The 14,088-nt window shown below is 45.2% G+C and overlaps 1 protein-coding gene across 2 annotated transcripts in view; it reads right to left on the minus strand.

Annotated features, from left to right (window-relative positions):
- The window catches only part of MTUS2 (microtubule associated scaffold protein 2), a 247,571-nt gene extending 233,925 nt beyond the window's left edge, over positions 1-13,646 (minus strand). For both annotated transcript variants that reach the window (XM_065902032.1, XM_065902031.1), the window contains exons 1-2: positions 11,439-13,646; positions 6,957-7,197 (exon numbers count right to left, since the gene is read on the minus strand). In XM_065902032.1, coding sequence (XP_065758104.1) covers positions 6,957-7,197; positions 11,439-13,646 — 2,449 coding nt within the window. The remainder of the gene's footprint in view (positions 1-6,956; positions 7,198-11,438) is intronic.
- Positions 13,647-14,088: the final 442 nt, after the last annotated feature.

The following is a 14,088-nucleotide window of genomic DNA, read 5'->3' on the forward strand; positions in this document are numbered from 1 at the left end:
GCATGCTACCTTTACCCCTTCCGATAAACTCCTATTCATCCTGCAAAACTCATCTCACCTCCTCATCTGGAAAAGCCTTCCAGAGCCCCCACCTGCCCTAGTTGAGTTGGGTACCCCGCTCACGTGCATTCTGAAAATCTCTATCAAATGCATCTCTCTTCCTATTGTAATTACTGATATCTCTCTATATATTTTTGCCAAGTGTGGGCTATACATTTAATCTGTGCATCCCAAACACAGACCAGCACCTGGCCCACACCAGGTCCCCAGAAAACCTCTGCTCAACAGCAGAATGAATAAAATATTGGATAAAGGAATGATGTGAACATCTCAAACACTGGTGATTCTCTGAAACTGCATTCAGTCAGCAAACTACAGTGCACAGGTTGGCCGTTTGTTTTCGTAAAAAGAGCGTTACTGGAACCCGGCCACGCTCATTCACTTGGCGTGGCCCTTCTGCTCTAATGATGGCAGAGTGGAGTAGTTGTAACAGAGGCTGTTTGGCCCACAAAGCTTAAAATATTTACTATCTGCCCTTAATTTGCCTGATTCTGCTCCAAATCATCTCAGCACTTTATCAACTTTCCCTAATGATGGAAAAAAAAAAAAAAAAAAAACCCACACACAAGAGCTCCCACTGCTGCTGCTACTGTTAACGTTTATTCAATAGATATTGCAGTTCTAAATGCCTGTTCTCATGGACTGGGCTTCCCTGGTGGCTCAGATGGTAAAGAATCTGCCTGCAATGCAGGAGACCCTGGTTTAATTCCTGGGTCAGAAAGATCCACTGGAGAAGGGATAGGCTACCCACTCTAGCATTCTCAGGCTTCCCTGTGGCTCAGCTGATAAAGAATCTGCCTGCAATGTGGGAGACCTGGGTTTGATCCCTGGGTTGGGAAGATCCCCTGGGAAAGGCTACCCACTCCAGTGTTCCAGTCTGGAGAATTCCATGGACTGTATAGACCATGCGGTCGCAAAGAGTCAGACACAACTGAGTGACTTTCACTTTTTCTCATAGACTATGCACTGCAGTGGGGTGAGAGATGGCCAGTGTGCAAAGGCAAAATAAGATAATTTCAGGCCATGATATAAATCAGTGAAGGAGACAAACAGGAAAATGTGTTAGAAAGTACCTAATTGGGAAGGGGCCCTGAATAGGGGGATCACAGTCAGGTTTCTTTCCGGGGTCATGATATTTATGTCTTTTAAGATTTTTTTTGATGTGGGCCACTTCTAAAGTCTTCATTGAATTTGTTACAATATTGCTTCTGTTTTATGTTTCGGTTTTGGGGCATGAGGCATGTGGGATCTTAGTTCCCCAACCAGGGATCGAACCTGTACTTCTGCATTGGGAGGTGAATAATCACAGGATCACCAGGGAAGTCCTTGGAGCCATGACATTTATGTTGAAACCTGAAGGAGAAGACAGGTGTTGGAGTGTGCTGGAGGAAGTGTGTTCTAGAAGGCGTTCTGACCACAGAAGCCTTTTGTCAGAAAGGGGCTGAAATGCATGAAGAACTGAAAGGAGGCCATGGGGTGGGGGTACGGAGACCAGCATGAAAAGAGAGAAAGAGATGCAAACAGGCTCCAGCAGCGAGACCTGGCCTTGGAGACCTGGGAGGCCAGGTGAGAGATACTGGATTCATTGATTACATTCCAAACACTGGTCACTATACTATGAGCTTCCATTCTGACATAAGCATGACCGCTCAGACTCTTCAAAAATTACTACTGTGCTTCTGTTTTAAATTGTTCCAATCAAGTTTACTTGTTTTTCAATATAAGTTACATTAACTTGACAGCCTACATTTTAAAATTTGGCAGGATTCAACCTGCCTTTTGAAAAAATTTACCAAAGAGACAAGTTTACCCAGTATTTTGAGCTCTGAAATAAAATTTACTTTCACAAGAAGAATTCATAACAAAATAAGTTGAAAAAAATTGTCTCAATTTACCTTTTCTGATTGAACTTCTCTGGTTATTTATAGAGTAAAGTATTCTCATCTTGTCTTTTAAAAACTTCTATTCTGACACTTTAACTGTCCCTATCAAAAAATATTATAGTTCAGGGTGCACTAGTTGACACGAAACAGCCATGCTTTCAGTAACGCTGGGTATATTTATTTCCATGAATACAAATTATATCCTGACATAGGGTACACTATATAAGTTAACAATTTTTACATAACATATTAGGCCATGAGAGATGCTTTTCAGAAAAAAGAAACATAAAATATATATAAATTTACTAAAAAGACAGTTCGGGAAAGAACTGCCCTTTTAACTCTTTAGTAGTGAAGGATCTAATAAAAAATTGTGTTTTCTTAACAAACAATTTTTATATTCAATCCTAGGTTTCACTAAGACAGATTTTATTCCACCTAGAGGGAGGTAACTGGGGCTTTCCCAGTGGCTCAGTGGTAAAGAATCCACCTGCCGGTGCAGAAGGTGCAGGAGACTTGGGTTCAATTCCTGGGGTTGGGAAGGTCCCCTGGAGAAGGAACTGGCAACCCATTCCAGTATTCCTGCCTGGGAAATCCCATGGACAGAGGGGCCTGGCAGGCTACAGTCCATGGGGTGACAAAAGAGTCGGAAAGGACTGAGCGACTCAACAACAACAAAGGGAGGCAACTAGTAGCCCTGCTCTTGTCCTTTGAGTGCTTAAACAACATCTTGAGTTTGCCAGGGACACTTCATAGGTTTATGCCTCACTGCAGAGTCAGGAAACATCATACACAAAACAAGAAACTATGTACAAAGTAAGGAAATGCTTAGGTTTATTTTTCAGCAGAGTCACTTTAAGATCTGTAAAATTTTAAGGGTTTTAGGAAAGAGTACTAATTTATAACAAGGAAACAGGGAGAACATGCTTTGTGGACTAGCTTGTATTTACAGCATATCTGGTTCTTTTAAGCCATATTAAAGCCATGATGCTCCCCACATAAAAGTGGTAAAGAACCCGCCTGCCAATTCAGGAGACATAAAAGATGTGGGTTGGATCTCTGGATCAAGAAGATCCCCTGGAGGAGGGCATGGCAACCCACTCCAGTATTCTTGCCTGGGAAATCCCATGGACAGAAGAGCCTGGCGGGCTATAGTGCACGGGGTCGCAAAGGGTCAGACACAACCGAGTGACTATCACACATACACATAGGGAATGGGTAGGGGTCCCAGTGGGAGAGTCTACCACGGAGGATTTGGAAGAAATTGTGCAACAGCCAACACAGGAATGTGACCCTTTGGAGAAGGAAAATGAAGAGAGGAGCCTGATCACTGCCACTCCCTCTGCCCGGAGGCATGGTTCATGCCAGAGCAGATACAAGAGGGGCTCAGAGTCTGTCCATCACAGGGAGCTGAAGACACAGATCAAGGTCTGTAGAGTTGAGGGCAGTGTGTGGGGCAGGGAAGGGAGATAACACAGACAAACTGTCCCCTTAGAGCGTGCTCTCAACCTGGGACTGAAGAAAGGTCCTGTTGACACAAAACTCCGATCACATTGCCCCACCTCCCCACTTCCAAAGCCTTCAATGGTTTCCTCACTCAGAGTCAAAGGTTGATGACCTTCTGAGCCCTCCTGCACGTCCCCTCCATGCCAATCACCTGTCTACTCCCATTCTCAACCCGTCCCCCTGCCCCCTCACTCAGCTCCAGCATCCCTGGCCTTCCTGCCACCCCAGGGCCTTTGCACTGGCTCTTTCCTCCCTGCCCTCCTTTGGGGACTGGCCTAAAGGTCATCTCTCAGGGAGGCCTTTCCCAACCACTTTATTTAAAATTGGAATCCTGGGACTTCCCTGGTGGTCCAGTGGTAAAGACTCCACGCTCCCAATGCTGGGGGCTCAGGTTCCATCCATGGTCAGGGAACTAAGATCCTGAGTGCCATGCAGCATGACCAAAAAAATATATACATAAATGAAAATAAAACCACCACCAAGAAAGCCATAAAAACATAAAGGGAGCAGAAAATGCAAATAGATGCTTAAATAAACATTTTAAACTATTTCTTCAAGAAATAAAATTGGAATCTCCCTTCTTCCTGTCCCAAACTTCCTACCTGTCCTTCTCTGTTTCATTTTCTTCAATACTAGTAAAGCTTGGCATGCTGCAGTTCATGGGGTCCCAAAGAGTCGGACATGACTGAGCAACTGAACAACCGCTCCCAATAAACAATGTGATTTATTTATCCACTAAAAAAATAAGTGTGCCCACTCCCATCCTAAAACTCTAAAACAAGGACCAGGACTTTTTTTCTGTTGTCACGGCTTTATCCCACACCTAGAACAAGACTGACATGTAACAGCCCCGCAGCACTAATTGTTGAATGAGAGACTGAACACATAATTAACCTGAGCAGTCCTATAACAGCAGGTAGATCCATCATAATACACATATATCATGGGAACCAGTAAAAAAAAATCTGATTTTTATAGCAGTGCTTGCCAAGAAAACAACTAACCACTTTGATGACCAGTAATCACCTGAGGAAATGAAACTAACAAAATGACACACAGATTAAAAAATGTTTCCTTCCAATAATAAAAGAATGGCAGGAACTTCCCTGGTGGTCCAGTGGCTAAGACTCCACACTCCCAATGCAAGGGGCCTGGGTATGATCCCTGGTCAGAAATCCCACAGGCTGCAACTAAGAGTTTGCATGCCACAACTAAGACCCGATGTAGCCAAGTAAAATATAACATTTTAAAAAAGAAATACAGTAATAATACCAGTAGTAGTGATAATCACTGTAATGATAATACTCAACACTGGCAACAGTGTGGCATTGAGAAGCACTTTCAACAACAGTATGAAAATAATTATTACACGTTTTCCAGAAAATAAGTCAACCTTAAAAAATGTTTGGAATATGCATTTATGCAATAACTACACTTCAGATAATCTAAGAGAAAAATATGAAAGAAAACAAATAAATTCAAAGATTCAAATTGCAACATTATGGAAGACAGTGTAGAATGAGCAAAGCCCAATTTGCATAAGTAAATACTGCTTCTATTCCCCACCCATTCTTCTACCTCCTCCAAGAGGCCACCCAGAACCACCTTTGTCCCATTCATACAACACTCTTATGGTTGCAGTTTCTCAAAGCACTATGCTTCTCACTTTCCTAACACTTATCACAATCTCTAATGATGCATTTATCTTTGTGCTTTTTTACTGTCTATTGCATCCATTAGACTAAGTTGCACAAAGGCAGGAGTTCTCTGCTCACTGTTGCAGCCCTCGATTTACAACTGTTAGCACATAATAACCACCCAGAATTTGTTAAAACAATAAATAAGTGAACAAAACAGAATCTCATGCTGCCATTAAAATATTTCTAAAACACTGACAGCATAGGAAATGCCTACAATATAATATTAGAAGGAAAAATAAAAATTCAGTATTAATTCAACTATTAAAGCAGGCACAGAAAGAAACATGTGGGAAGAAAAATTTCCATAGTATTAACTCTGGCTGGATATTAAAAATGTAAGTACAGTGATTTTCTTCTTTATACTTTTCTATATTCAAAATTTTTTACAACAGGTACGCATTATTTCCGTAATAAGATAGGACAATAAAGTAAAACCTAGAGGAAATGACATGAGCAGAAGAAGGGACAGAGAGACAGAAAGAGAAGAGCAGAGAACATCGGGGCGGGGTGGGGCGGGGGAGACATGGTCCAGCCAGTGCAGAACAGGACAGGGCTGGGGCAGGCGGCAGGGCCATTCTGTGGGCAAACATGGGTTGTTGAAGATGTGCAAAAGCTGAAAGGAATGACAGCGTCACTGCTGTCCTGCAGGAAGGTCTCTCTCCGGAGGCCAAATCCAGTCCCCTACAGACATACCTCATTTTACTGCACTTCACAAATGGTGCACTTTTTAATAAATCAAAAGTTTGTGGCAACCCCCCTCGAGGACTCTATCAGCGCCATTTTCCAACCAGCATTTGCTCACTTCATGTTTCTATGTCACATTTTGGTAACTCTCACAATATTTCAAACTTTTAAATTACTATTATGCTTGTTATGCTGATCCATGATCAGTCATATTTGATGTTATTAGCACGACTTGTTGAAGGCTCATATGATGGTTCATATGTTTGATAAATAAATGGCTCTTGATTAAGATAGATACACTGCTTTTTAATACATAATGTTATTGCACATTTAATAGACTCCAGTGCTTCCCAGATGGCTCAGTGGGTAAAGAATCTGTCTGCAATGGAGGAGAAACAGGAGACATGAATTCAATTCCTGGGTCAGGAAGATCCCCTGGAGGAGGGAATGGCTACCCCACCCACTCCAGTACTCTTGCCTGGAAAATCCCATGGACAGAGGAGCCTGGTAGGCTACAGTCCATGGGTTCACAAAGTTGGACATGACTGAGAGACCGCACACACAGCAGGAACATAATTTTTAGGTACACTGAGAAACCACAAAAAAAAAAAACCCACCTCAAAACTCGCTTTACTGCATGAGGCAAATACTAGAACTGAACCCACAGCATCTCCAAGGTGTGCCTGTATCTGTTTGTGCAAATTAAGCTGTGTTGAAACACAGTTGCACCCATGCATGCACACACTGTCTCTGGCTACTTTCATGCTAAGTACTTACAACACAGATCATTATGGCCCAGACAGCCTAAAATATTTATTAATACTATGCAGCCCTTTATAGAAACAATTTTTTGAACGCTGGTCTGTAAGATGTATCAGGGAAGGGAGAAACTAAAAGCTGTAAAGTGGTGATTACAAGGGCCGTCATTTTAAGGGTGATGCAGAGGAAGACAGTGGTAGATAGAGGAGTCTTGACAAGTGTCCATATCTACAATCAAACAGAAGAAAGGAGAAAAGCCCTTCTAAAGAAGGAAAGGCACTCCTACTTTAGACAGCTACCCTCATTTTATTCGTTCACTATTTTAAAGCACAGCAGGAAAAGCAGTCCCTGCTGCATCGGTTACCTGCAGGGTCGGAATTGTAGAGACTGGCAGCTGCGGCTATGGTTCCCGGAGGGTGGATGGCACCCGCTGAAGACCTCTGACTCGCAATCAGGATCCTGCTCTTGGCAGACGGTAATCGTGACATTGCACCCAATCCCAGCTGGGGCTTAAGGAGCATGGCCGATCGATAGAAAGTTGGGGGAACTTCGTAATGAGCATAGGGAGGAGAACAAAATTCTTCTTTACCAGGGCGTTCTGCAACCTAGGATAAATGACCAGAAGCTCAATCAGAAAACCACACATCACAGGGTGAGCACTGAACCTCGTCCTACGACCAAGTCTCCAACAACGACCACTCTGGCATCACTGAGCTGTTCCATCACCCATCACTTACCTTCTCCGGGCCCAGGATCTTCATCTCTAAGTTGACCGCAACGGGATGATCCCTTCGGTCTATGCTGGTTCTAATACTCTATAAATCTACATTCCACTGGGAGAAACAAGAACTCCCTCCACAAGATTTTAAAATTTTATCATTATGAAATCATTGGAATTTGTGCAAGTAGTCAATCTATAAATAATGTCAATGATGCAAGGCAAGAATTTAGCAAATGTTCATGGAATTATGAAAGTTTCATTATTCCTAAGGAGAAAAGCATAGTTTTTCTGGTGACCTTGTCTTACAATAGGTTGATGAACTTTATCAATTTAGGTTAAGTCTTTATTAGGCTACTTAGGAAATAAACTATGCATTGTTAATGAGGGAGGAAAGGTTATTTAATGGAAGAATAGAGAAGTTAATGGAAAGATGTGTTTTCAGGCCTCTATATTCTGTTGATATAATTAAAAATGAGAGACTGAATTACCTCTGATTGTCTTCCCTAGTATGGTGGTGCCTCCAGGAATGTTTGAGCAAGTTTCGCTAGAATGGAAGTTTTGGGGCAGAGTCTTGTTGACTGTTGAATTCATAGCACCTAGAACAATGTCTAGCACAGAGCTGAAATCAACAAACATCTATTAAATAAAGGAATCATGTTTCATTCTTTCCTGAATCCAATAACATAACATCATGTTATCATGTTACTATTTCCTGTGGTTAACAGTTTGGATTAGAACACAATGGATGGCTACCTTACATATGTGCAATCATATGGCTACCTTTTATACACGCAATTCTGTACTCACAAAGCCTGTTCATAGTATCAGTGTTTCCTCATGCTAGAAATGAAGAACATAAGTCACCAAAAAATAATCTTACTTCCTTTATGAAAAGACATACGTGTTAATTAAGTCTACTCTAAATCACAATACATTTTACAAGTCAAACCCCTATCTATTCAGGAATCACAGGCATTTAACAACATTCTTTAATAGGGGCTATAAAGCTATGATCCAGGCTGTTGAAGAGATAAACCCTTAATTTAATATTCTTTTAATGTTGAAATAGATAAAAGTTCTCTTTAAATTGATATTATTGAAACAAAAGATGAGGCCTTTAAAGTTTTATCATAATCACATTGTAAAATATGTATGATTGCTATAGTTGATAGACGGAACTCAGGCTCCAGCAAATTATATTCCTATGAAAGAATATTCTACATCTGCTCTCTAATAAAATTTTTACTATTTCTACTTACTCTCTATCAATCTTTGGCATTTCAATTATACTCATCTTCCCTCTATTTTTAAATTTTAGTGTCTAAATGTTTGGTGTCCTTGTTCATGTCTTTCAGCAGGTGCTCTCATGAAGAAATTATTATTTCTAACCTACATCTGTTGGGTTTTTCAGATTGCAATGTCTTATCTCAGTAATTATTCCATTTTTTCCAACTGGATAGGTTTCATGGGTTAAAATTCATCATGCCATTATTCAAAAACGACCTTAACAATTACAGGAACTTCGGTGCCTATCATTTTGTTGGGTAACTTGTCTCTGGTAAGATAACAAAAAGTATTCCTTAGATGCCTAATCTGTGCATTTTTAATAAAACAAGAGCGTCTACAAAAAAGCTTCACACTCTTTTCTTTCATCTTTATTGACAAAACACAGCAGGTATCACTGCACAGTCATAGACACAGAGAGATTAACCTCAAAGGGAGTTTTTTTCCCCCTCCTTCTCCAATGCAGTACTTTTAGAGAAATAATTTAAAAGCAAACTAAAGAATCCTTGTGATTTCAAATTTCTAAAATCATTTCAGGCACACAAGCAAACAGGTTCTTACTGTAGCCTGAAGAAAGGGTCTGGGCCCTAGATTCTCTGATAACGGCAGAAAACGGTCCTCAGACAGAGGGGCTGGGGCCCAGCGGCACTTCTGTCCCCGTGCTAATGGGGTCTCTCCCAACCCCTCAGAGCTATTAAAGCTTCATAAACACTCAAGCCAATTCCTGAAGACTTGGGATGGCTTCCACAGGTGGAAGCCAGATACCTACAGATATCCACAGAGTATCTGTAGGTGGGTGGCGGGGGCGGGGTGGGGGAGCAGGGTGGAATATGCATCTAACATAGAAATTACTCTATATTTTATGGAAGGAGCAGAAGCAACAAAGATAGAAAATAGACACAAGAAATGATAAGGCGGGTCAGAGAGAAAGAACAGTAAAAGGATTCTTGTCTACATCTCCAAATACAGTTTTTCTCACAGATGTGTTTCTCAGAGAAAAATCTGGGGTATTGTTCTGGGGGGAGAAGATGGCACACAATGACTTTATTTGAAGAACTAAATGAAGCGTGCTCAGTCATGTCCAACTCTTTGCCACCCCATGGACTGTAGCCCACAAGGGTCCTCTGTCCTTGGAATTTTCCTGGCAAGAATACTGGAGTGGGTAGCCATTTCCTTCTCTAGGAGATCTTTCTAACCCAGGGATCAAATTCTAGTCTCCTGCATCTCCTGCAGTGGCAGGCGGATTCTTCACCATGGCGCCACCTACACTTCCTTAAATGAAAAAACATAATGAAGTGATATTTTGAACAGAGAACTACAGAATGTGAAGGAGAGAGTCTTTCAGGTATCTAAGAGAGGAATATTCTGAGCAGAGGGAAGTGCAAAGGCCCTGAGGCAGCAGAGGGAGCGGGAACGAAGGAGAGGCGGTCAGAAGTGAAGAAGGCAGACGGAGGGCATCCTAGCAGCTGAGCCATCCTACCGGCTCCAGCCCACGTCCACAGCGGCCTGGGCAGACCTGGAGAATGTCAGGGAGAACACTGACCTGGTCTCACTTTCCTCTCAATTGATCGCTGGCGGTCATGAGGTTTGAGTCCAGAGAAAACCTGCTCTCTGAGCTCTGGGAGAACGACTGGCCCCAGGCCCGCGGTACTGAGAGGGGCGGCAGAGTGAGGACCCGGGTGGCCAGCTCAGCGCTGCCCTTGTTTTGTGGCTTTAGATGAGGAGCTCAAACCCCTCCAAATCTGCTTCCTCATCTGGACAATGATGACAGCACCACAATCCCGCCCTCCAGAGAATCACAGCAAGGATTAGCAAAGATGGGCAAAGATGAAAATGTGATGCTATGAGGTCCAGTGCATAGCAGGCACTCAAATAATGCTAGCTGTAATTACTGTTTTGACTTAAAACAGAGCCCATGTCTAACATGGTTTTTTCTACTCACTGTACTGTGTACAAACACGAAAGTCTCCCATAGGGAAATATTCTCCTTCAGAGGATCAAGTCTGAGCAATTTGAACAATACATTCATTTGGGTTTTCTTCCCCCACTACTTTATAGAAGAATTGTGCTCACTTATCAGCAAGGAGATCAAACTAGTCAATCCTAAAGGAAATCACTGACTCAGTGGCATAAGTTTGCACAAACTCCAGGATATAGTGAAGGAGAGGGAGGCCTGGCATGCTGCAGTTCATGGGGTCGCAAAGAATCGGACATGACTAAGCGACTGAACAACAACAAAGGAAATCAACAATGATTTCCTTCCAAATCATTGGAAGGACTGATGCTGAAGCTAAAACTCCAATACTTTGGCCACCTGATGAAAAGAGCCGACTCACTGGAAAAGACCCTGATGCTGGGAAAGACTGAAGGCAGGAGGAGAAGGGGGCAACAGAGGATGAGATGGTTGGATGGCATCGCCAACTCAACGAACATGAGTTTGAGCAAACTCCAGGAGATGGTGATGGACAGGGGAACCGTGGTGTGCTGCAGGCCATAGGGTTGCAGTCGGACACAATTGAGCGACTGAACAACAACAAGAACAATTTAAATATGGAAGCCAATTTAAATGCTTTTCTAACTTTTAAGTACTATGTCAGGCTGAATTTAAAAGAATCCCTTTAGATGTTAGATCCATCTCATTCTGATCATCAAACTCTTCCATCGGAAACCATTCATTTGCCTGCAATCTGCTCTAGTTCACAACACCCCTTTCTGTACAAATGCATCCATCAGCGTCTAATTTGCTAAGAGAGGACACTCTGCTTTCACGGTTCATTGAAAATACCTCACGGACTTTAGAATGTTCAACTCACAGACTGTCTCACACTGACATTCTCTTACCTCCTGCAAAAACTTCTCACTCATTGGACTGAAGGGATGTCCTGGGGGCTTGATCCCCGATACCACTAGTCCAGAGCTGAACACCCGGGGCCTCTGTAGGTCCGGCTTGAACTTCTCGTAGAGGCCGGCAGCCGGTTTCAGGTCACCACCTGCCACCTTGTCCTCTTTGGGGAGAGTCACGCTGCACGCGGGCGGAGCATAAGGGAGCCCCACGGGAACCAGCGATGCATCCACCTGGCCGAGGGCCTGCGGACTCCTCCGGATGTAGGTGATGATCTTGGGCCTCACGTGCTTGGGCTTGGGCATCACAATGGGCCTGGGGTCCGCCCGCTCTTCCCTCTTTTCAACTGGAGGGCCCATCGTCCCCTCCAGTGAGGCGGGTGTGTCCTCCGGACGGGGGAGGCCCCCAGGACAGGTGTTCTTGGCAGGCACTTTGGGGGAGGTGTGTGACAACCTGGTGCTGTCAGCGGGAGGCAGGGCGGCCGGGGGGGACCCCACATCCACACTCGACACGCCCAAGTCCTGAAAGCGGCTGCTGGGTGGCGGGGGCTGGCGGGCCACATTCACAGTTGTCTCTGGGTGGAGGGACACGGGGACACCAAGGACATCTGCCCTCGCTGGGGAGGGGCTTTCAGTCTTCACTGCAGGTTCTAGATGGTTCCTGGTCTCTGCAACAGATAGAGAGACCTCTTGGCCTTCCTCGGCCTCTGAGCGGCTGCTTGGAGGGGCGGGGGGCTCAGGGACCCCGGTTTCTCTCTCTCCAATGGAGGAATCTGAGTCAAAAACCATAGTGTTGACGTTGTTCTCATCTCTCAGGACACCTCTCTCATCACTGGCACCAGAGGGCCTGCTGTCAGTCGAATCTCCATGAACAAAAGCTACATGACCATCCCTTGGTGACACGCCATTAGGCACCATTTCACCCAGCTTCCAAGCTGCGCTCGGCAAACTTCTGGCCGTGGGTTGCTGATCTGCAGCTCGTAAGGAACCGGGGCTCGGTTTGGGGGTGGTTCGGAGAGACCCGTCCTCACCTCCCTTCTCCGGCTCACCTCTGTCTCTTCCCGCGCCCGGGGGGTGGGGAACGCCATGTGCCAGGCTGGTCAACGCAGCAGCCGAGGCTCCTGACTGCACCTCCCCAGCTGGCTCCTTTCTCCCAAGAGGTGACACGCCATGCCCCTGACGACACCCCAGGTCACCGACCTGGGTGGATTTGAACTCCTGCACGGCCCCAGGCTGGACAGGTTTCAGCTCTGTCTTGGGCTCCACCTTCCCCGGACCTGCTTGTGCTTCTGGCCTCCTCGGGACATCCTTCGAGGCTGGAGAGAAATCAAGAGAGCATTCTGGATGGGCAGAAGGTACTGTGCTCTGGGCGCTGACCTTGGGTACCTGTCCCCTCTCTGGCTGGGTCTCTAAAGGGACGGTCTCCATGGTGACTGAGGTAGATGGTTTAGGATGACGTGCGCCTTTTCCCTCTGAGCTCCCGTCCACTGGAGGACAAGGCGGCCCTGGAGAAGTGGCTGTCTCCGTCTTCAGTGGCCCCTCCCCACCACTGGGCACCGGATGTGGGGCTTCTGGGGACCCCAGCCCTGTGGACTGTGGAAGCGGCCAGGCCAGGCCCCCAGCCCACTCCTTTGTGAGGACCTCCACTGCTGCAGCAGAACTGCTAGCTCTTTCCAAAGAATGCCTTCTCAGTTCCTCGTTGTCAAGGGTCTTGGCCGACTTATCCTTGGGGACAGGCCGGGGGACATCAGCCTCCCGCTTAGCCAGAACCTCCAGGCTGGACTCGCCCATCACGACAGTCCTCCGACTTGGCAGACCTGGCCCCTGGAGACCCCGAAGGGCCTGGGGGTGGTCTGCGCCTCTCTCCAGCTCAGGCTCTTCATTCCGTTCTCTCTGAGCCATCGGAGAGAATTTAAAATCCTTCAGGCCAGTGGGGCCAGCCTGAGATGGCTTCGCAAAGCCCTGAAGTGGGTGAAACTCCTTCGGGACACGGGGACTACTCTCTGGTCCCCTCGAATTTGCATTTCCAACTTCCTCTAGCAGAGCACACGTGGCAGGCTCGTCAGAAGAGGAGCCAACTTCCAACATGATGGGGTTGGCATTGGCATCTCCCAAACTCAGGACTCGGTCGTTATTATTTTTTGCTCCATTTCTGCTGTCCCGCAACTCGCTGTAAGATGACTTCTTAGGAGCCACCGGAACACTCATTTTCCAGTCGTCAGTGAGGGCTGCCTGCCATGCAGTCCTCCTTAATGGAAAGGGGTCTCCTTCAAGCTGCTCCCTGGAGAAGAGGAAATTCTCAAGCTGCTCGTTGCCCCTTGACAGCGTCACCGGGGCGATCCTGCTTTCATCGTGTTCAGAGCAGTTTTAAAACTGAGCATTGTCTTCACACACAGAAGGATGACTTATCTGTTAGGTTCCAGCTGAACGAGAGCCAATTAGTCCATGAGGCCTAGAGAGAAATAAAAAGAAAAGTACACTAGATTGACAGGTAGAAACTCTCGGTAAACACAGATTTATTCATCACTTTCCTACCATTACTTCATTCACGCAATCCAGATACTATTTCTCCAAAACTTTTCTGATAGGGGCTCCTGCTAGCCAAATACAGGAGAACGTAACATCGAAATGATCAATGTTAGAAATGGAT

Source organism: Muntiacus reevesi, chromosome 11 (assembly GCF_963930625.1).
Source record: "Muntiacus reevesi chromosome 11, mMunRee1.1, whole genome shotgun sequence".
Lineage (NCBI taxonomy): Eukaryota > Metazoa > Chordata > Mammalia > Artiodactyla > Cervidae > Muntiacus > Muntiacus reevesi.